This window comes from Urocitellus parryii, chromosome 1 (genome assembly GCF_045843805.1).
Source record: "Urocitellus parryii isolate mUroPar1 chromosome 1, mUroPar1.hap1, whole genome shotgun sequence".
Lineage (NCBI taxonomy): Eukaryota > Metazoa > Chordata > Mammalia > Rodentia > Sciuridae > Urocitellus > Urocitellus parryii.
The window spans coordinates 124055437-124079655 of record NC_135531.1 but is presented as its reverse complement, the minus strand read 5'-3'; the positions used below and the strand labels follow the sequence as shown (position 1 = coordinate 124079655).

Sequence of the window (24219 nt, the reverse complement as noted above, 5' to 3'; positions counted from 1 at the left end):
CTCTGCCATGAACCGTGCTAAAATGATGTGGCTGGGTGCTAGTAATCTAATCATTTCTAAGCACACCATCTCTTTTATAGAAAAGCCAGAGATCCTGTCAATATAATGGCTTTTTTTCCAAAGTCATTCAGCCAAGCAAAGATTTGTGGGGCCCCTGCTTCTACCTGGTGGCCCAATCTCTAGCATGGCTGTCACTGAAACATCCCTAACAGGTATTTGAGACAAACATGCCTCCAGAGTGGGTTCTGACCACTCCCCTCACATAATCTGAGACCGCCCGGCAGTGGGTTGAGGGAGGCCCACCTTAATAGCCAAGTCGCAGTGCTCGCTGGCGGTGGTGAGCTGCTCGATGTGCCTGTCCACCTCAGCCACCGAGAGGCTGCAGCTGCTCTTCTTCCTGCCGCAGACAACGCTCTCCAGCCCCGTCAGCACCCTCTGCAGTTCTGAGTTCAGGTCACTGCAGTTATCTGTGGGTAACAAGGACAGACATGGTATGGAGCAGGCAGACTGGCAACACAGGCGCTCTGTGGGACAGCAAAGGAGCTCAACATTTCAAAGTTCAACAGGACCAGCCTCCCCTCAGGGCTGCCTCGGAGGCTTAGAGCCAACTTGAAGCTCTTTAGAAAGGAGTCTCAGGTCCTACCCATTTTCTAAACAGCTACACCATCCAGAATTCTTCTGCCTTTCACTCAAAGGCAGCCACATCCAGAGTTTCTTTACTAAGAACACAGAAGTGCCTCCCAAAGGGGCTGTTGGCATTTCAAAAGCCTTCTGGTCAACATTCCTGTTCAGCCAGCGCTGACTCCAGAGTTTCAGCTACAAACATTTCCTAACTTTACTAAACAAACAGTTCAAAGCCTCAGAATGAGCAATGTAGTAGGCATTTTTGAAAAACAGATACTGATCCAGGTGCACAGATACTAGCACATGCCTATAATCCCAGCAATTTGGGAGGCTGAGGCAGGAGGATATCGAGTTGGAGATCAGTGTGGGCAACTTAATAAAGACTCTCAGCTTTGGTGAGGGCCTATCTCAAAATTAAAAAAAAAAAACAAACTGGGAATATAGTTCAGTGGTAAAATGCTTGTGGGTTTAATTCCCAGTACTTAAAAAAAAAAAAAAAAAGTTGAGGGAAAGTTCTTGCCCCCAGTGAACTTCAAATCTGGGCTCCCCCACCCCATACACCAATCCGTAGACTTCATCTTTACAACTTAATCCAGGTACTTTCACCAGGGGGAAAAAAATGACAAACTTCTTACAAAATTCCATGTTGTTCTCACTGTACCAGGGCTCCATCAGCATAATTAGGAAAATATGAATATTTCATTTCTGAGGTCTACTGTCTGGAGTTTGGAATTAGAGTTCTGATTATTTAATTTTTGATTTAGTGACCCTGGAGATTTTATGGCACAAGGGTACGCTCTACCACTGAGTTGCATCCCTTTTTAATTTTTATTTTAAGATAGGGATTTGTGGGCTGGAGATGTGGCTCAGCGGTAGCGCGCTCGCCTGGCATGCGTGCAGCCCGGGTTCGATCCTCAGCACCACATACCAACAAAGATGTTGTGTCCGCCGAGAACTAAAAAATAAATATTAAAAATTCTCTCTCTCTCTCTCTCTCTCCTCTCTCACTCTCTCTTAAAAAAAAAAAAAAGATAGGGATTTGTGATTTGCTAAATTGCCCAGGCTGGCCTCAAATTTGCAGTTCTCCTGCCTCAGTCTCCCAAGTAGCTGGGATTACAGGTGTGCATCACCAAATCCAGTTTCCAATAATCTAATCTTGATTTACCAATCTCAATTACTTTTACTGCCAGATATCCAGGGCCTGCTCAGGGAAGGAAAATTTATAACATAAGCTACTTATCTTGGAAAATAACTTTGTTGGGGGGAAAATTCCCTTTAAGTCAAACATAAATGTTTTAACCTGTTATTTCTGATTCTATAAATGACCACACTACTCAATTATTATAGCAAAACAGGTGTTGACTGCATGCAATCTCTCAAAGTACATCCCACCTGATACTGGTATGAAAGAAGCTTTCCCTGCCCGTCACAGGTCCTATGCACTAAAGTGGTCAACTGGCTTTTGGTGCTTACCTTTGGAAGACTTCAAGAAAACTCTCAGCACGAAAGGAACAGGATTTCTCAGGATAGTTTAGCCAGCCTCATTTGGTTATAAGTTAACTCTAGACAGAACACCAGTGAAGTTTTCACTCCAAACAAGGCATGGCAATTTCTCAAACTTGTTCCACCCTGACCTCTCCCATCTCTGTGAATGGCAGTACCACCCACCAGGTTATCGGGTCAATTCTGAGGCACCCTTGAGATCTTTTTGCCTCACATTCTAAATCCAATCCATTTTTTTGACCACAGCCTCCAATCCAAATATTGACTTCCTCCTACCATCTCCACTGAATCCACCCTGCTTCAAGTCACCATCATTTCTCAAGGGGGCCATGGTAATAACCCCCGACCTCCACTGCCCACACAAGAGCCAAAGTGAGCCTCTTAAAGACATAAATCAGATTATGTTCATTTCCTAGTTCAAATTGTCCAATAACTTCACACTGTCATTCAACTCAAGTCCAAGTTCTTATCAGAGCCTGTAACACTCTGCAAGATCAAGACTCGTGGCCTATCCAAGCTGCATTCCCTAGGAAACTTTTATAAAATGCCAATGTCCAGGTCCCACCCCAGATCAATTGGTGGGGCTTGGACACTGGATTTTTTTTTTTTTAAGTCCCTCAGATAATTCTGCAGCACAGTCAAGGTGAGAACTGCATGTCCTCCTCCTGGTATTCCATATGTTCTGTTCACACTTCTGGCCTTCTCTTTGTCCTGAGAACATGCCCAATTCTGGTCTGTCCCAAGGGTTCCTTTTCCTTTGCTGTTTCCTCTATCTAGACTAATTTCCACACAAATGATCACGCAGCTCTCAGTTCAAATGTCACCTTCTCACCAAGCCCCTCTCTACCTAGAGCACGGCTTCCATCTTCCTCTGCTCCTGTTCCACTATCCTGTTTTCTTCGTGGCACTATCAGAGAAGGATGTTTGATCTTCCTTACCATCGTATCTCCAACATAGGCAGTCAAATATTATTTTCAAATGTGAAAATATAAACACTACACATCACTCTTATTTAAGAGATAATTGCCGGGTGCAGGGACTCGGGAGGCTGAAGGAGGAAGACTATGAGTTCAAAGCCAGCCTCAGCAGTTTAGCAAGGCCCTCAGCAACTCAGCGAGACCATGTCTCTAAATTAAATATAAAAAGAGGCTGGATATGTGGCTCAGTGGTTAAGTGTCCCTGCATTCAATCCCTGGTACCCCCCCCCAAAAAAAAAATTTCTTTTAAAAGACAATAATACTAAAAAACACAGACTCTTAATAGTAGCATGTTCTACATCAGCTTTGTGCTTTTCTTCTTTGTTATGGATCATACCCTAAGCTGCTAAAATGAGGATAATCATCACTGTAGAGGGCCCTCTGGAGACCAGGGGCAGGTATACACCACCAGTGAGAGGTAAAGGGGCCCAGGTGCGGAGCAGCACATCCCAGTGACCACAAAGATCAGTTGCCCTCAGGAATAGGTTTCCTGTTGCCCTGAGCTGTAGTGAACACACATCCCTGAATTATTTGTACTATTAAGCACTTATAGACAGGATAAGGAAGAAAAGACGCTTCCCTTCAGTCACTCCGTGCTGACTTCCCCAGCACAGGTGCACCTGACCCAGCAGTCACGTTGGATGTGTCTGCGGAGGGGTTCTCATGGTGGAACTGCAGGGGCAGCAACCAGGCTGATTCCTGCGGATGTTGGGCCACAGGGAACAGGAGGAGGGACCAGAGATCCAACTAGAATTGCCATTCATTCTATAACCAGACAGTTGCTGAGCCCCGGCCTCAGGTTGGAAGCAGAGTTCAAAGATGATCAAGAGACTGTTCTCAATTCTGAGAGGTTCACAGATCTACAAGGGAATTGCTGGAGCCCCTTCTCTCAGCTGCCTGTCACTGCCCTGGGAAATACCCATCAAGAACACAGTGCAGACACAGGACGGAGGCAGAAAGACATGAGGAAGGTACTGAAGTCAGACCCGGACTGTAAGGAGCTCACAGGCATCCACACTTCAAACAAAGGAGGGCTACAAATATTTTCTAGGTCTTAGGAGGAAGAATGAATGCAAATATCCCTGTTGGCTGGTTGACCCCACATACTGCAGTCTGTTATCCACAGAACTCTGCACACGTGGCTTCATATAAAACTGATTAATGATCTGCTCACACTTGGCTGTCCTTTGCCATTGTGCTGGTTTGGTGTCTCACAGAAGGATGAGGTGGCCAGGCTACCAGGAGCAGATGAGTTGGGTCCCCTGTCAGAGGTACTGTCACATAACACCAATCGCTCGCCACCGTCCACCCCCATCAACACTGCTCCATACTGTAGAATTTTCTTTCACTGTCTGTGGAATATTCTTCTAAATACACCCTTATAACAAGTTACAAACTCCTTCCTACAGTGCCCTGCATAATTATGGCCCCTGCCAGAGACAGGGCCTCCAACACCAAAGGCTGAGTCTCCACAAAATACCAGAGGTGAGGGCTGGGGATGTGGCTCAAGCGGTAGTGTGCTCGCCTGGCATTCATGCTCACCTGGGTTCGATCCTCTGCACCACATACAAACAAAGATGTTGTGTCTACCGAAAAACTGAAAAATAAATATTAAAAAAAAATTCTCTTTCTCTCTCTCTCTCTCTCTCTCTCAAAAAAATAAATTAATTAAAAAAAGAACCAATTATAAAAAAAAAATACCAGAGGTGACATCAAGGGACCAGAGGGAATGAGAGAGGCCAAGATAAGGAATCAGGTTATCCAAGCAGGGCAAAATGTGCCTGAGAGGTGGCATTCACAGAGACCTAGCTCCTGAAACAAAATAATGATCCTTTGGTTTAGTCATGGCGGGGAGATGTCTTCAAGGAAGGGTTTGAGGCGTTCCTGGAGAGAAGGGGAACTCACCTTAGGACTGGGGCGTTCTTGGCCTCTGCAAAGGAGGAGAATTTCAGCACACACAACAGTCAGAAGCTTATTTACAAAAGCAGATATACATTCAAGGGAGTATGCAGGTCATCTCAAGAATGAGAGAGGAGTTTTCAGGGTTCTCAGCTCTTCTTTTAAAGGAAACTTGGTGAAGGGTGGGTACAGAAAGGCATGCAGGAATAATAGTCTGGTGAACTCAGGATGGTTTCCAGTGGTCTAGTCAATCTCTGGATCCTTCGTCTGATACACTCTTCATTCTCTGATCTGTAGGTAGCACTGGAAGTCTCTTAAATTATAGGTTTCTTCAAATATCCTATCTCTTTATCTGTTTATTAAGGAATTAATTAGTGGTTCATAGGTAGATTTTCAGATTTCCCAGGAATTTGGGGGCTGGCTTAGGGAGTGACAAGCCTGGAAAAGCATGTGGAACTCCTGAAGAAAAACTCTCATACTTCCTTTATGTCTCTACCTATTTTTATGTCTTCTATCCTAACCCAGGTTGGACATGGCTTTCATGCATATTATAGTCCATCCCACTAGGTCGGGGTGCTAGCTGAGGCTTAAGGACTTGGTTACTCAGGAAGGCTGCACAATAGGCACGCAGAACAGCTGAAACTACAGCCATGGCCTCCTGTGGTCCGATGATTTCACCACTGCAGCTGGAATAAGGATCTCTGGGTGTGCAAGTGCAATCCAGAACACTGCAGGCCTAGCCACAGCCATTGTTTCCCAAGGGAGCCAGAGGAGGGACAGAAATCACAATGAAATGAGGAATATTAACTCTGAGTAGATTCTGAAAAGGTACTCTAATTCCTAGAATAACAAAAAAATGATGCTAAGAGAGATCATTGAAAGATAATAAATAAATTAAAATAAAATTCTAAAAAAAAAAATCAAATAAGCCAAAAGGAGGAAGAAAGGAGAAAAGAACAACAACAACAAAAAAAATCAGAAAGAGGATAAACAGAAAACAAATAGTAAATTGGGAGACCCCCAGTCACCCATATCATTAATTACATTAATGGTTAATGGATAAAATACTCCATAAAAGGAAGATATTGTCAAAATGGTTTCAGAAATCCATATAGCAATTTGAATGACGAACACACAACACAGAAAATGATGTTATCAGTGGCGACATGGAAAAATTGGAACCTTTCTGCATTGCTGGTAGGAATGTAAAATGTTGCAGGTATATAAACCAGTGGTTGTGAGAAAGTTACACACAGGAGCTGTAGCTGTAGCTCAGTGGTATAGCATGTGCCTAGCAAGCGTGAGGCCCCCTGGGTTTGATCCACAGCAATGCAAGAATACCAAGTTGAACATAGAAGAGCCATGTGATTTAGCAATTTTACTCCTAGGCTTTCACCCAAAATAATTGAAGGCAGGGATTCCAATAGATGATTGTACACCAATGTTCACAGCAGCACTATTCACATTAGTCAAATATGGAAACAATTCAAGCGTCCACTGACAAATAAATAAACTAAATGGTTACATACACAAACAGAATATGCATCGCCCTTAAAAAGGAATGACATTCTATTACATGCTACAACATGGATGGACCTTGAAAACATTATGCTAAGTGCAATAAGTCAGACACAAAAGGGCAAATACTGTATAATTTTACTTTTATGAGATATCTAATAGAATAGGCAATTTCATAGAGACAGTGGAATGGACATGTGGAGGTTAGGGGAGGTAGGAGTTATTGTTTAACAGGTATATGTTAGGTACAGGTTATGTTGGGGAGGATGAAAAAGTTCTGGACATGGAGAATTCTATGAATGTACTTAATATCACTAAACCATTCACTTAAAGATGGTTAATATGAGCCAGGCACTGAGATGCACGCCTATATAATTCCAGTGACTCAGAAGGCTGAGGGAGGAGGATCACAAGTTTAAGATCAGCCTGGGTAACTTAGTAAGACCCTGAATCATAAAATAAAATAAAAAGGACTAGGGGAGCTGGGGTTGTGGCTCAGTGGTAGAGCGCTTGCTTCGCATATGTGAGGCACTGGGTTTGATACTCAGCACCACATAAAAATATAAAATAAAGCTATTGTGTCCATCTATAACTAAAAAATTTTTAAAAAGATATTTTAAAAAAAAGGATCAGGGATGTGGCTGAGAGGTTAAACCATTCTGGGTTCAATCCCCAATGCCATAAAACAATAAATAAATACCATAAAACAATAAATAAATACCATAAAACAATAAATAAAACAAAACATAAAAAGGACTGGATATATAGCTCAGTGGTAAAGTAATCCTGGGTTCCATTCCAAGTAACACACACACACACACACACACGGTTTAACATGGTAAATTTTTTTATACATATACACATACATGTATGTATATACAGCCACAAATATATATAACTTCTATAATAATAAAATAATAAATGTATTTCAGTGAGTAAAACGAGAAGATAAAAGCAATAAGTATGTATGAAACAGAAATCATAGCTTTACAAAGCAAAATACTATAGGAGGTGCTGCAGGACTTACATGCTTACAAAGGATTTGAAGAAAATTGTTTAATTAAAGAATGTTTTGGAGAATGGGAGAGCAGGAGAAATAAGACCTCAAGAACTGTCGGGAGTCACTGACTCTTCCACGTTCCAGCCTCCCCATCAGGAGCTCCAGTGAGTCCCTGGGAGGGAGGCCCACTCCTCCCTTCGTCAGGCTGTGCTTTACCCACGTCTATGTCCAGGGGAGAGAGGAGGTCCTCTGTTCAGCTGCACTTTTCTCTTTAGTTTATATCATGTCTCTTTCCAAAGAAGAATCTGAGGGGACTTTTCACGAACAACCACAAAAAAGGTGGTGGTGGTGGTGGGGGGGAACCCAGCACCTGGGACTGGGAAATGGCTGTGGAAGCAAATGGAGATTAACACAACTTTCTGAGGCCAACTCTTTCATTGAGCTGTGAGCTTCCTGGCAGCCAGAGCAAAAATAAGTTATCTCCTGTCAGAAAGGAGAAAGCATTTCCATTTCACAAGAGATACAATGGTTTTTCTGGCAATCAATACTGAAAGAATTTAGGAACATGGGACTTCATGGGACATGAAGCAATGTGACTGTCAGTCCCCTCAGCCAGTTTCACATTTATGTAGATTTCCTATATATATATTTTTTTTTCTTAAACTAACATTCACTTAGAAAAGAAGACATAGACCATAGAGCACAATGTCAAGGAATTTTTATGTGGCTTTCCAGGTGTCTACTCTGCTGTCTGATGGATCAGGACACAGAAAAGTATGTGAAACTGACCTCTCCTTTGACTAGAGGATGCAAATTAGCCAGCAACAGCCAGAGAATGTGTCTGCACATCTGGCAGGGTTGGAGTGTCCAGAATGGTCCTATTTTTAAAAGCACGTTTTGAAGAATTATCACCATTTAAAAGTCAGTAGGATTAACGGCTATTCTTGTGAAATTCTAAGGTCTGGCAGTGTTGGGCCCTTCTGCACTATAACAATCTGCCGAGCAGCAGAGCAGACCCCTTTGGACTCAGCGAGTGGGTGCTTCAGCCCACTTCCTGCCTGGCTGGCTACTGCCCAGCCCTGCTGGAGTCTTTAGCACCTCCTATAGTATTTTGCTATCTTCTCTGAGTGTGACACTTCCCAGTTAGACTTCTGGTGGGAGCTAGAGAACACACAGCTCAGGTTATATTTTCCTAATGAGAACTTAGGGTCTTAGGTTTTTATATTGCTGTCTGAGGGAAGGCCCATATACTTTGGAAATCAGGAAAGGAGGTCAGAGGACATTCTTAGCTACAAAAACTAAAGAAACTCAACAGCAGTCTTGCCCAGTTAAATACATCCTAGTGGGCAAACCTGGCTTTCTTCTTTCTGTCTCAGGACCAACCATGCCTATGCCCCAAGATGACACCATAAACTATGCCAGAATTGGTTCATTTTGAATCAGGTATTAAAAATTGCTGCTATTGTTTTTTAAACCCCTGGAAAAAATTCTAACCCACATAAAGTCCAGCTACGTGGATTAGGGGCTAAAAACTATCCCCCAGTCTCCCTGATGGAGAGGCTGGGACTTTCATTCACTGGATGATTCTGCTCCAACATGTGATTTTGGATTCAAACAGCACACACTTCTGGGACTTGGTATTCGCTTCAGAGTTACTGGTTAGGTATTTGCCCAGCTTGGAAGCCTCTCGTTCTCCTTTTCCAACAGGTCTTTTTTAAGCTTTGCCCTGGAATCTTGTTTCCCAGGAGGCATCTGATCAGGGTATCATATTCCCCGTAATCACCTACTAACCAACACATAGACCCTGACAAGTCCAGCCCTGGGGAGCAATGACTCCATTCATTCAACACTGTGTTCCCAGAGACTCACAGCGCTGGGTCTGAAGTAGGCGTTCCATTTACACTAGATGAGCTGAAAGCATAATAGAAATGAAAGGCTTTTTATAAGCCAACTTTTTAAAATATCAAGCTTTTGTTGCCTACTTCTTAATCAAGGATCATCAAATGACACATCACACTTTCTAAAAGGCAGAAAGCTTTCAATTAAGTTCCTGGAGGTAGAAAGCTGCCAGTGAAGTAAGAGATATTAGCTACAGTGAATTTGAGCCAGGCTAAGAAACAGAAGTGACTGCAGGCCTGCTGCAATGCAAGCGGCAGCAGGAGGGACCGTGCATATCACCCTTGCTGCCTGCCAAAGGCCAGTCCACGCCACCCACTTCTCTGTTCTGACTGGGCACATATCATGCCTGATAGATCAACTTCGAGTGGAAGAAATCTGGCTGCAGGTGGAGTTCAGAAGTGGAGCACGTGCTTGGTAGGAACAAGGCCCTGGGTTCCATCCCCAGCACCAAAAAACTAAAACAAAGAACGAGCTGTAAATTCTTTTAGCATCAAAGCAGACTTTCTGCAAAGAGGCCAGACATTACATACAAGGAATCTAACACGTCAGATTCTACTGTAACTCCAAAGCCGCACCCAAGGGGGCTGCTGCTTTCTTGTTAGCAGTCCTCTGCACTTGGCACATGGCAAGGCGCTCCCACCAGGAATTGACAGAAGCAGGACAAAACAAAACAACATAGAAAACATAGAATCTAGTGGGTCTGAATGCCAAGGAGAAAGAAAGTATCCTCAGAGGTTTCCCTCTGCTTAATGCCTCAAATTGCCTGTGTCTACCTAAGACAAGAGGATTTATAAGGACAATGCCATTGTAGTTTTAGAACTTCTCAACATCACTAACAATGGACCAACGCCATCAGGAGCAACTTGTTGCAACATGGGAATGAGAACATATCTTCACCTACATAGGTTTTTATAAAAATAAAGAAGAAGAAATTAACCACAAATCTAATAAGAAAACAATCAGACTATTCAGAATAAAGGGCTTTCTGAGATAATATAGGGTTGCTCTCCTCCAAAATGTCAATATCATGATAGACAAAACCAGGGCAGGGGGTACCATCCTAGGATTAAAGGGGAGTAACGAGACATGGTGACCGAGTATAATGTGTCAACCTTGATTGGATCTCAGATTCAACAAAGTAATAAAAGGCATTAATGGGACAACTGGAAAAAGTTGAATTTGGATTATATATTAGTGTCCCAGCAGTGTTAAAATTCTTGAGTGTGATTAAAGACTCTGGGGTTACACAGAGTCTTAAGAAGTTTTTACTGATGTATTTAGGAATGAAGCATCAAGATGTCTGCAACTGACTTTCATCTGGCTCAGAAAAAAATAAAATTACATACACAAGGAGGGGGAGGGGGATAAAAACAGGGAGGGGGAGGGGGATGAAAACAGGGGGGGGATGAAAATGTGGTAAAATGTTAATAATTGGTAAATCTAAAACAAACAGTTTTGGGGGGTTCACCTTACCATTTCTGTAAGTTTGAAATTTTTCAAAATAAAAAGTTGAGGGAAAACAAATATTTTGCATTCTAGGCAAGAAGACCTCATGTCGGATGGATACACACTGAGATCTCGATTTAATCCAGAGACTTTGAAGATGATGGGATTCTCAATGTAGCTCCCAGAACAGGAGCACTCCCCTGTAAGTGTGCCTGCCCCAGGCAGATGACCAGCTGAGAACACAGGAGTACTCAGGGAGGGGGTCCCAGAAGAGCAAGCTGCACCCCCACCCCACATCTGAAAATGAGGCTGCATGCTCATGACTTGTATTTTAGCAAAATCTTACCAGCCTGGGATTCGTTTTCATTTTTGCTGTTGTCACTTTGAATTTCGGACAGTTTGTATTGTTTCTTGGATGTAAATAAGAAGGCCCGAGGAAGATGGCCTAACATCAACTGTCATAAAGCCACCCCTCAAGGATGGCCAGCCCAAGTCCTTGGTGCCTCTTCTCAGACTCCTCTCTCCAGCGTGCAGAGATTCTGTGCACCCTCTGCCTCTTATATAAAAGTGCTGGAAGCACTTCTAGAAAGCAAGGCTTTGGTGACACAAATGTCAGCATCATTTTAGGTGACTTCTGATCACTGAGTTGACACTTAGAAGAAGATGATCCCTAGTGTTATAGAGGATGGTAGGAAACCTTTGGGGTAGAGAAGGGGTAACTTTTGTTATTCTGCAAGTAAAGCCTTAAAAATCATTCTGGACCTTTGAGAACTGATCTTGGAGAGATAGATAGTCAGGGGCATGTTTGGAAGGAAAACTCCAGCCCCGCCTCACTGCCTCAGGGGTTCTCCTGGGCCTCACCTGTGACCACCCTCCCAAGTTCAAACAATCCAAACAGCCCTTTCTCAGCCTGGACTGTCTACAGCAGCCAAGAGTCCCTGTTGAGACAGGCCATCCCCAGTCCTGAGAGCAAACAGCGCCTGCACACAGTAGGCCCAGCGCTTAGGCCAGGACTTGTGGTTCTCCCTGTAATAGGCCTGTGAATTTCCAAGCCCCTAGGGAAAGGGAAAGCATGTATTCCCAGCATCTGAATGTCAGAAACATAAAATACTACCAGGTGTGGTGGCACGTGCCTGTAGTCCCAGTGACTTGGGAGGCTGGGGCAAGTTTGAGGCCAGCCTCAGCAATTTGGGTAGGGTGGAGTGGAGATTGAACTCAGGGGCACTTAACTACTGACCCACATCCCCAGCCCTTTTCTTGTATTTTATTGAGAGACAGGGTCTCACTGAGTTGCTAAGTGTCTCACTAAATTGCTGAGGCTGGCTTTGAACTTGCAATCCTCCTGCCTCAGCCTTCTGAGTCACTGGGATTACAGGCTTGCGCCACCACACCTGGCCAGCTTCAGCAATATAGTGAGGCCCCAAACAACTTAGCAAGACCCTGTATCAAACTAAAAAATATAAAAAGGGATGGGGATATGGCTTAGCGTCTGAGTCCCCCTGAATTCAATTCCCAGTACCAAAAAAGACACCCAAAATAGTTTTTTCTCATAGTAACAAAGCTCACCATGGTGGTCAGGGTGGTGGGAACAGCAATGAGGGCCCGGACTTTATTTCCATTACAGGCTAAACAGGCTGGTATAGAACCTAATACTCCTGCTGGTTATAAGGAAAATTATGTCATGAGTTTCAAACAACCCAAACCCTAGTAAACCTTAAGAGATAAGATCTGTTTAGAAAATAAAGACTTCTTAAATCAGAGGAATTCATGAATCCCAGCAATGGTGGGGGCTCATCTGGAGTGAAGGTTGCAGATCAATGGCTTTTCATTTCTATCTCATTTATACCCCAAGTCTTTTGCGGGGGGGGGGGGGGCAGGGGCTGAGAAGCAACCAAACAGTATAATGTGAGGAGAATAAGCCTGAAGCAGATCAATAACCTTTCCTGCTCTCAACCCTAGTTACTCTGAGGAAACTTCCAGAATGTCTTTCAGTGGTCTCCTCTGTCACTCAGGTGGGTCATGTTGGACCAGGCTCAGGAGAAAACACAGTCATCTCAGAGAGGTAACTGCAGTAAGCCAATGTCCCCAGGCTTGTCTTGAGCTTGGCTCTCATGGATCTCTTGGGGGATATTACGTTGCTCAATAAAACTAAGGAGAAGGGGTTGGGGGATGCAGCAAAGGGCTCAGCCTGTTACGTGGAGGCAGGGTGCAACTTTCAGTCCAGTCTAACGTTTTCACAGGGTGGGGGTGAGGGCTGGATACTCAAAGTTTCCAAGTAAAGTTCTGAATACTCTGACTTCCCTTTAAAAGCTTGGTACTGGGAGAGAACTACTAAGCCACCTGGTTCTTAGCAAAAAGTGAGCCTTCTCCAGAGAGGCCGCCTCACCTTTGCAAACACTTCTCTCCCAGTTTGCAAAAATTGTTTTTGGAAGAGGCAGGGCAGCCTTTTCCTGCGCTGACTTGATCTCCCGACTTTGAGTGGCTGCTTGACACTTCTAAACATTTTTCCCGAAGCCATTAAGCCTCAACAGCCACTAAGCCAGGAAAATCTGGCTTTAATGTTAAACATATTTCATAGTCACGGCCGTGCCAAAAAGCCAGGTTCCATGTGTAAATTCTTCCTTGGTTGTCCTCCAAAAACGACGCATACTAAGGAAAATACCATCTATATGATCGCACCAGTGAGCATAGGATCCTATGCTTCCTTTCAACCTACGAGCGTATAACAGCTTAACGTTGCTAAGTTCCAGAAAAATAAAAGTTCCTTGCTAAAATCCAGAAATTGTCTCAAAATACCAGAGCAGAGCCCCCCACTAGCTCTACAAAGGTCTATGGGATCAGGGATTTTGTTTGTTTTACAGGCAATTGCTCCAGAAAAGCTTTGCTGTTCCATTAGTAGGGCTGGGAACAGAGCCTGCTGGAGGGGACGCCACACACGTGTGACGCGATGGGCCCGTGCACACATCTGTCCTCTGCTTGATTGCAACACCCTGAATTGTTTGGACTGAGTGTGTTGTTTCTCATTCAGAGATCTGCAGAATCTTGTTTAATTACAAATGCTCGGCAATTAGGCCAGGTGCTTGTGATCACACAGCTGCTCCTAAAACTCCCCTATCAGCACTAGAGACCTTGAAGGGTGGCAGGAAGGGTACAATATCAACCACAGTGTGTCTCACTAATGCAATAGGAGTGCAAAAATAAAGCTGTCTGCAGAAACAGGCACAGCAACAAAAATCTCTTAACTGTGTGGCCTCGGACAAGTGACTAACCTTCTCTGAACTCTGATCCCCTATTAAGACTTCAGGGCCTCGTTCATGATTGGGATTCAACACATGGCACAGTACATGAGCAAAACATATTAACTGTTACATCCAGTCTCATTTCTAACTACAACACTTCGCTTGACTGAGGAAACAAAAGCTCTAAGCCATGATTTCAACCTTGACTTTAGCCATTCAGTTACCTGTATTTCCCAACTGTGTGACCAGGTTTGAAAAGAGGTAATTTTATTTATTTTAAAATGCAATGTGTTTTTTGAGGACCTTTCTCCTTTATTTAGCTACTTTGGAAAGTTCAAGCACTTTCTGAACTGCTCATTTACCCCTCTAGGCCTAGAAGACAGTGCCCAGGAGCCAGGTTACAGAACAGGCAGCCAGGCTATGACAGGTGGCATTTGCAAAACAAAAGTGCTTTTTGATGAAGTGAGTAGATTGGACTACTCCTGTTATCTTTAGAGATCAGCAAATACACTGTAGCAAACTCTGCATATAAAATCCAGCCCAAGAAAACCTCTGGGTTACTAATGCAGGTTTGCAAATATAGCAAGCATAATGAAATGGATGTTTTTTAATGATTTCCTATAATGGTGTTTATATATGGAAGCTTTTTTCCCTATTGAAGCAATTTAATTGGAAAATGGCAAAGGAATAAGAAGAGGCAGCCAGCCAGTTCCGATTAACACACACAATGACTGTCTCTGTGCTGCAGCCTTCCTGCACTTCTCAAAGTTGTCCCCAAGTGCTTGCTGTCCTCAGGGACCTGGCAGACCTTCTCTGGCCCAAGCAGCCTCCCTGACCTGCTTCTCTCCCATTTGACCCTTGCATTTCCACTGAGCTGTGACTTCCACAAAGTCTTCTCAGGGTTCTGCCTGAGGTTATCATGAAGGTTCTCTGCAGGCCTCCTGGGTGGTCCTGACCACTGTGGGTCTTCCCTGCTGACCTGTCACCACATTCTCCAAAGAACTCTGAGCTCCAAGGTGGTGTCCACTCCTACTCAGGGATTCACTCCAGTGCCTCTTACGGGTGGGCGCTGTTAGGCTGGCATACAAGGTTGCTAAGCTCCCCGCTTGCATGTGAGTGACAATGACTTGTAACACTTGAGGGACTAAATGCCAAACACAACCTATGCTCAGGTGCTATGTTCTAAGTGCTACGAGGGATGGGTGTGCCTGCAGCGAGTGACGCTGCAGACCTGAAGGAGTCAGGGAAACCTGGGCAGAAGACAGTTGATTGATGGAAGGAAAAGCCACGCACAGACTCTTGGAAAGAGCAGGGAGAGAATGCAGAGCCTGCAGGCAGGAGAAGGGACAGTGAGAAAGAAGGCCAGTGTGGCCAGAGCTGGAAGACAGGGAGGGCAGTGGAGGCAAGAGCTTCAGGCCCTGGTGATGTCACTCCAGATTTGAGGGAGCCGAGTGTGGGAGCCAGTCGTACAATGGGGGACTGTGTCTTTAAAGCACTTGCTGCTGCCTGAATTGCTGCTAAGGCCAACACCAAGGCATAACCCTAGGATTCCCCTCTTCTCATTTTCTCCCTACCCATTTGGCTGACTGGTTGGTGGATTGGTTGACTGCTTCATTCATTTATCGGTTCCAACAGGATCTTTGAACATATGTCACATGCCAGGCTCTCGTTGGCTCCAGAGTTACACTAGCAGATGAACAACCACATTTCTGCCTAAAAGAGTATAGTGGGAGAGTCAAACAGCGACATGATATAAAATTTCAACGTCATATGAGAAGGCAACAAATGGGGCAGTGACAACGTCCACACAGTCACACAGACTGGGGCTTCCCGAGACCTTCTGAGGAGGCACATTTAAACTGAGACTGAAACGGTGCAAGGCAAATCCCTGCCACTGGCTCCTGATGGGTCCGTTCCTCAGCTGGTGGCCCCCAGGGCTCCGTCAGGCTCACTTCTCACTCTCTGCGCATCCACTTCTACGGCTTCAGTGACCATCTGCAAACAACCTGAGGTCCAGAACTTTCCTCTTCACTTCTTATCTCAGTGCCTACTGCTTTCTGAAGCATCTCCATCCAAATACCTCAAGACACCTTAAACTCGTGCCCAATAAAACACAAGATCTCCACCTGTTCCTCCACCCTCCCCTATTAGCAAAACAAAACAAAACTCACTGCAAAACCACCTGGTTCTCTCTGCTAGACTCCCCATAGTGGTGAGTGGCCCACCATCAATCACACCAAACTGTGAAAACCAAACCCTTCAGGGACATCCCTGCCCCTGCCCATGCACGCACGCACACACACACACACACACACACACACACACACACGCACACACACACGCACACACACACACGCACTCACGCACACACACGTCTGCCTTTGCCCTATTTTACTCCTGCAGCAAATCTTGCTAAATTCTCACCTTCTCCATATCCATTTTCTTTTTTATATCTCGACTGCCACCACCCTAGGTCCTAGCAATAATTTTGCCCCACTAGATTTTTGAATGGTTTCCTAGCTAACCTCCCTAATTCACCTTAATCTATGACTCTTTTTTCCATACTGGAGAAGGACTGATTCAAAAATATAAATCTTAACATCTCACCTTCTTCTTCCACTGTTGAAATCTTTCGGTCCTTCGGGTGGGTCTCTGGATAAAAGCCAGACTTTCTAATGGTGTGTATAATATCCACACTGTGTGCCCCAGCCCACCTTACCTCAATGGTCTTTCCCCTCCTTGAATGTACCCCACCTGGAGGGATGTCATCTCCCCCTTTACCTGCTTAATTTCTACTGACCCTCTGCATTTCAGCTTACCTGTCACTTTGTAGAGAAAGCCTGGAACCCTGGGCTGACTCAAAGTCTTTGATACAGTCACATGATACCATGTTGTGTGACTGTTTGGGGTATTATCACACATGTTTAGGTTGGTAATTAAACATAAATGTGTACTATTTAGATAAAATCTCACTCCCCAATTAATTTTAAGTCCCATGAAACTCAGTATACTTTTCTTCTCCTGATCCTTCTTCCATCTCCATATTCCGTATGAGTGTTTCCTAAGACATGGGGTGCCTTCCTCTTTTGGCTCCACATCCTTTCAACCATGGGATCACTTTAGCTCAGTTGACTTCAAAGCCTCTACCTTCAATTTCAATCCAGGCAGGCATTTCTGGGTGGACCAGTATTGTACAACATTTTGACTGCAACTTACAATAGTTCATCTAGCAACTTATTACACAAACACATGCAATATACAAGTTTCATGAAACAATCCTGTCCCTGTTTTCATTTCCATGAGACTTTAGTTTTCATATAATTTCAGTACCCAAAAGTAGGTCATGACCTGCAGTTTAAAACCCGATGTGCCAGATATTTCCACATGGACATTTCTCTACGATCTCAAACATACTTTGACCATTTCTCATCTCATTTCTCAATTTAACTTCCTTAACCAAGGAATGTGATCATTCTCTGAGTCACTTAGGATCAATGTGCTAAAGTCATTTTGGATTGTTCCTTATTACCCAAGAGTTGTTGAGACCTGCTGGGCTTCTTCCACTGCAAAGTACTGTCACCCATGTCCCTCCTTTCCACTCATACCATCATAGTTCAGTTACGACTTTAATGTGGAACACTCCAGTGGCCTTTTTAATAGGTTCCCTGTTTCTCAAATTTCTAAACAGAGGTGACATCTGCTTGAATCACAATCCTATCAGGGCAGAAGGCTAATTCAGCTCTTCAGCTGCATTTTGGCCAACGAAGTAGTGAGTAAGGGACTGAACATCTTCATCTACTCAGCAAACTCCTTGGGGAATTAAATTTTTAACTCAGGCTGCCCTGTGTTTCTCAGATTCCTTTCACAATCCAGAAACCCAACTCTGGTGTGGTGGTGGGGGCTGGCCGACTCACCCATGTCAGCAGTGACCATGGTGGACTGGTTTTCAGGGATGGAGACAGAGGTCTGGTCTTGGTCCATGCTTCGAGAGTCCTCGTTGACCTCGTGTTGACTCTGGCTGAGTTCAGATCGAAGTTCCGAGTATTCATCTTCCTCCCTGAGAAAAAGGAGAGTCAGCCACCACCAACAGAGTATGTGAGCCACATCCTTAGAGTATATGTCTTTTAAGAACAAGGTGAAGACATGCCAAAAGGAAAGATTTCTCTCATCCAGTGCACAAGGACCAGAATTCCTTTCATGCCGAAGAGATGGCCATATCTATGGTCAGTCAGTGTGTGAAGCTGAACTGTTGCTTCTGTGCTCACATTCATATCATGTTCAGAACAAAATTGTCTATCCGCCCACTAGAAACTTCGCTCTTCAAAGATTTCCCAAAGAAACCAGATTTCTTCACCCTCTCAAATTTCAAGGTAAAAAAAAACTATTAGCATGGATGCTAGAGTAAGCAAGATTAAGAGTCTGATGAAGAGCAGCCCAGCCATCACCGGGAAGGTCCCAGGGGGAGCTTTCTTCTTGGAAAAGGACGTGGGGAAGATGCTGAGGTTAGAGTGACTGAGAACTCATCTGTTCATCAATGCAGAGCAAATTGGACCTTCTGAGAGATTTACAGATGAGCACATCTAAGAAGGACCACAGGTTCCTTCCCCAAAGAAGGTAGGTGGAGTTAGGGGATGGGAAAAGAAGACAGGTGAGGAGAAAAATGGAACAGTGAGCAAAAGAATACCATGTGGTGTTCTTTTCTCTTCCACTGCATTTGCTAACAGAAAGGCAATGCTGAAAAGCAGCCCTGTTTCATTTGCATGTGAACATCCACCTCTTTTAAGTCCTTTACAGATCCTTCAACCTCCGGTCTCTGAATTGCACTATTAGCAAGGTGTGAATTCTTAGACTTTTAGTGTGTATTTGAAAGCACACACTTTGCCCCTCTCTGTATTTCACTGCCACCATTTCCACATACACACTGGGCACTGGAGAAAGCAAAAGTGACTCTCTTTGAAGTATTTATTTTTCAACTGTACAGGGAGAGAACATCATCACAGGATGGAACTGTGGGAGGGGAAAGCTCACTGGTGTCTGCTCAGTCCCAGGGAAAGGGTACTATGAAGAAAGCTAGGAAGAGAAGAAATCCATTCCTTTTGAGTAGCCACTAATGGGGGAGGAGTGTGTAGAAAGTTGACAATCTTGAGTTTGGACTAGATCAAGATGGTGAGCAGTCACCTCCAGTGCTTGGGGAAGAGGCAACTGGGGAGACACATTTAAAGTCAGAGAAATGGGAAGAGTTTGCCAAAGTTCTTGATTGTCTCAAGAAATCAATATTCTTGCTGGGCATGGTGGTACATGCCTGTAATCCCAGAAGCTTGGGAGGCTGAAGCAGGAGGATTGAGAGTTCAAAGCCAGCCTCAGCAACTTAGCGAGGCACTTAGCAACTCAGTGAGACCCTGTCTCTAAATATAATATTAAAAAGGGCCAAGAATATGGCTCAATGGGTAAGCACCCTGGGTTTAATCCTCAGTAACCGCCCCCCCCCCCAAAAAAAAAGAAAGAAAAGAAATCAACATTCTTCCAGGAAATAGATTCAGGTGCATATCAAAGAGCCCCTGCTTTATAAGGTATTTAAATAAAAGCCATTCAGAAAACTAGGAAGAATTTAAGCAGATGTAAAGCCCCTAGCCATGCCAAATATGAATGTGAATGGGAATGGTGGAAGTAAAAGATAAAGGTTAATGATATATGAGCGAGTTCATTATTAGACATCTTCAGAAGTCAACAATAATTAGATTTAGGAAAGAAAACAATTAAAAAGTACTCTTCAGAGTCACCTTTTTGGTCTAGAGGACAACTGTTTGTGCACTGATATGTCAGCTCTCCTTTCAGTCACCACTTAAGATTCTAATTTAGTTAAACAGGAGATTGTGTATGATGAATAAATTCCTTTTATTGCATGGCCAATATAATCAGCCTCAGCTTGGCTGAGACTGTTTTATAGCCAAGAAAGTGAGTGATAAATGGTGCTGCTGTTCATCGGGTATAAATGGCATTTGCAAAAATCTTTAATAGACACCTTAAACCCTCCTGGCTTGGCAGATTCCAAAACATACACTTCCTGCCAAATCTCTTGCTTTGTGCTAAATTACTTCTAGGGATTATTAGGATGAACTTTACAAAACAGCAAATAGGGAAGGGATGGAGGAAGGAAGCCGTCATCCTAGCACCATCCCTTCTGAGGTCAGAATGTGGTCAGAAGGAGAATAATAATACACTGGTGAAGCCATTGCAGGCTGGCAAATTTTAGTGACATGAAATGCAAACTAAAGATATCCATTATATGTATTTGAGCACTGAAAACAGGATAGGAAAGGAAGAAGAAAACAAATAGGTTTGCAATCAATTCTTAACCTAAGAGGGCTGCTGTGGGTGGACACAGGAGGAGCATGTGGGGCTGCCAGTGGGTAGGGGCCAGGGAAGACTTCCCGGATGAAGCCACACTCCAGATGAGTCTTGAGGCAAATACATTTTAAGCAAGTCATGAGCGCAGAAGAACACACACAAAAGCTCAGAGGAGCTGTTGAGTGACTAGAGCTTGGTGGGGAGCAAGGTGTTTGGTGTGGCTGCAACCCAAATGGAGCATGGAAAGGGAGCCTAAGGTGGAAAGGACCTAGTCAACAGGGCACTTTGATCAAAAGGTGAATTGTACTGGAGGAAGCAAATGATCAGGGTGAGACAGTAGAAATAAAATTATGGTGTGCAAAGTCTAGTAATTCAGAGGAAGTAGTAAATGTTGCCAAGGTTTCACGTGAAAACAGATAAAATGAGAAGAAAGAAAGAATGAGCAGAATCTCTGTGTCTTTGACTCCACAGGAAGGGCTCGCTCGAGCATACCTGATCCCAGGTGAGAATACTTCCTATGATCATCATAATGAGTACTCTGGAACAAATACAGCACATGCAAACAAAGTAAATCATAATTAAGAGGTGGAAAGCCACCTTGCAAGAAGATCAGAGGTTTTGTGGTACAAAGAATGAGGTACAAAATAGATTAAACTGAGCCTAAATATAAGAAGATGTGGGCAGCCCTGTTGTTTCTCCCACCGACTTTGGCAAAACATCATGGAGTTGCGCATCTCTATCATCACCTATCATCATACCTTGAAAGGAGGCTGGAATTTGGGACAAGGAAATGACAAAAATGAATTCTTTCAGGGCTCTTTGTAAATTGACATTTGTGATTATATGGTAGGTGTACCAGACTGGAGATGGGGGTTTTCTCTACCATTCAAGAAAAATGGTCCATCAAGAGCAAAGGAATAGATCAAAAATACTCTGCTGGTCCATGGTACAAAGACAAAATCCTGAGTTATGCATTCAAGGGCTCTTCTGCACAATCTTGAGCCACTTACCAGTGAAGGTGCTTTGGTAAGTTCACAGTATCATCCTCTAAAACAACTTTATTGTTCCAATTATGTCATATGCACATATTAATACGGCATAATGATCTCACTATTATGTATAATTATAATGTAACAATTAAAAAAGATAATCCCCTTAAATGACTTTACGGTTCCCTTCCTTTTGCTGTATACACATCAAGGGATAACTTATTTCCGGGCAGGGGTTTAGAGGGATGCCTTCCCCCCTCCCCACCAAATACTCACTGCTAGCTCTACTAATGAAAAAGAGAAAAAGTGAAAAAGTCCAAAAAGTGATGATTTTAAGAGACAATAACAGAAGCATAAATAAACTGAGAAATGTTGATAATTATACTCCATAGTGGACATTTCATAATGATGGAATTACAACGCTCCTGAGTGTTTCTTCTGGAACTTGAAGGATCATCTCATGGGATTCTAAATGTACATGATTTCATTGACTTGGAAGCACTTGGGAAGGACTTACATGTTGCTTTATTTAGACATGTAATGATCAATGCTTGCCTCTAGCTTAAACAGAAAAACACAACAAATTCTCCTAAGGAGACGGACTCTCCACTGTGTACACGCCTGTGTGATGACTGGCAGACAGAAAAGTCTCCAGCTGATGAACCGCAAGGGATCTTCAAGACCAGTTAAGGCAAGATCAATACCTTCATTTTACAAATAAGACAACCCAAGTTTTGAGAAGTAAAGCGACTTTACACAGCATGATGCAACCAGTTAGTAGTAGAGCTTAAATCCTAAATTTGCTACCTATGACACAACAATCGAATGTTGTGGCCTCGGAAAATAATTTGTTGTTGTTTTGCCTTATTTTAAGATTCCTTTTTATCGGCTAGAAGTGAAATGATCAAGTCAGAACAGGGAAAAGAAAATGTACCATTCTTAAATTTTCCAGACTTCAAGCTGAAGGACTCTGGAATCAGCAGCATTTAACAAAACATCATTAATAATCCTTCTATCTACTTTATTTTGCAATGCACATTTATGCCTTGTCACTGGGTTAGAAGGAACTGGGAAGAAGACCCAGATGGATATCTGCCTGCCTTGGCAGCTGTCAGTCAATGGTGGCTAGTGAACCCAGTCTACCTGACCTAGAGGGGTTTATTTGTTGAAACACACAAATAAACACTGTTTTTCTACAATTTAAGATGGACTTGCCCTGAAATGGCTGGCCTTCTTTTGATAAATATTTTTTAGAAATAGGTAGAAAATATATTCCTTTTAGTTCTCTCTTAAAAATCTATGGTGGAAATAAGTGAAAAGTCAAGTCTTGATTTTTCCTTTAGTTCTAACTCCTTTTCTTTTTCCAGAGGGAAGTCAGACTCATCTAGGAGTTGTCTGGTGAATAACTGAACAAATGGGATTTTGACACGCTCTTCCACGAACATAACAATCGATCCTTGTCTCAACCAGATCTGATACAAGATCTGTATACAAGAGCTTGAAAATACTGAACAAAGGTTTATGTATACCACATAAGACAAACAGGGAGAAAAAAAAATTTATCTTCCTGGATTTTATTTTGATTTCATCATACTGACTTTCTTGGCCATAAATTAATCAGAACAACATGTTTTGCTGGGACATGAAGAGGTTTGGGTTACACTGTGTTTGAGATACAGGATACCTGACAGTGGTTTGGGGCTGTTATCAACTTGAAAGGTGCTGAGGAGAGTGAATCCAGGATAAGGGCTGAGGCTGAGCTTGGATCTCAGGGGAAGAGGAGGAGACCCAGGAACTGCAGGGTCCTAGAGGTTTAAAGAGTACATCAGGAGGGAAGGAGGACTCTGATTAAATGCTATAGAAAGGGACCAATAACAAGAAAAAGATTTTCCAGTTAAGATTATAAGTAGACAGCTGGGAGCAGTGGTGCATGCCTATAATCCCAGCAGCTCGGGAGGCCGAGGCAGGAGGATCACACATTCCAAGTAGCCTCAGCAAAAGCGAGGCACTCAGCAACTCAGTGAGGCACTGTCTATAAATAAAATTCAAAATAGGGCTGGGGATGTGGCTCAGTGGTCGAGTGACCCTGAATTCAATCCCCAGTATCCCAACCCACACCCCGCAAAGACAGAAAAGTTATAAGTGGACAGGGGTTGAGGGTATGTGATAGATAGCCCAGTGGTAGAACGTGTGCTTAGTAGGCATGAAGCCCAGGGTTCAATCCCTATCACCAGAAAAAAAAGGGGGAAAAGTGGTGGGGGACCATCAGTGGTCAGGCTATCTAAACAAAATAGCTTTGACTAAGTGGCTTAAAAACAGAAATTTATTTTCACAGTTCTGGAGGCTGGGAAGTACAAGACCAGGTTTTAGTGTGGTTGGTTTCTAGAGAGGGTTGTCTGTGATTTTCAGACGGTGGCCTTCCTCTCTGTGTCCTTATAAGGCAGGGAGAGAGGAAGCACTGGCTCGCCAGTATCTTCTTTATTTTTGTATCGTAGCATAATTTATCACATATTTAAATGCACTACAAGCTGGTGGCATGTAATAGATAATAAAGTTAAACACAAAAAGAAGAAAGGAGCAAAATCCTAACATAATTCTCAAACAACGAAACACAGCATAAAAATGAGATGTCATTGTTTGTTGCCTTTAGTTTTTGAAAAAATTTAATGTTTAGGAAGTATGTAGTATGGCAGAGGGTTGGAAAAAAACACTAGAATTCTTTTCCAGTCTCTCTTCTTACGAGGACAACATCCCATGGTGGGGTTCCACCCTTATGA

The 24219-nt window shown here is 43.4% G+C and overlaps 1 protein-coding gene across 1 annotated transcript in view; it reads right to left on the bottom strand.

Annotated features, from left to right (window-relative positions):
* The window catches only part of Mcc (MCC regulator of Wnt signaling pathway), a 265151-nt gene that overhangs the window by 76406 nt on the left and 164526 nt on the right, over window positions 1–24219 (bottom strand). The window contains exons 4-5 of the mRNA XM_026380348.2: window positions 18020–18162; window positions 304–467 (exon numbers count right to left, since the gene is read on the bottom strand). Of these exons, the coding sequence (XP_026236133.1) occupies window positions 304–467; window positions 18020–18162 (307 nt within the window). The remainder of the gene's footprint in view (window positions 1–303; window positions 468–18019; window positions 18163–24219) is intronic.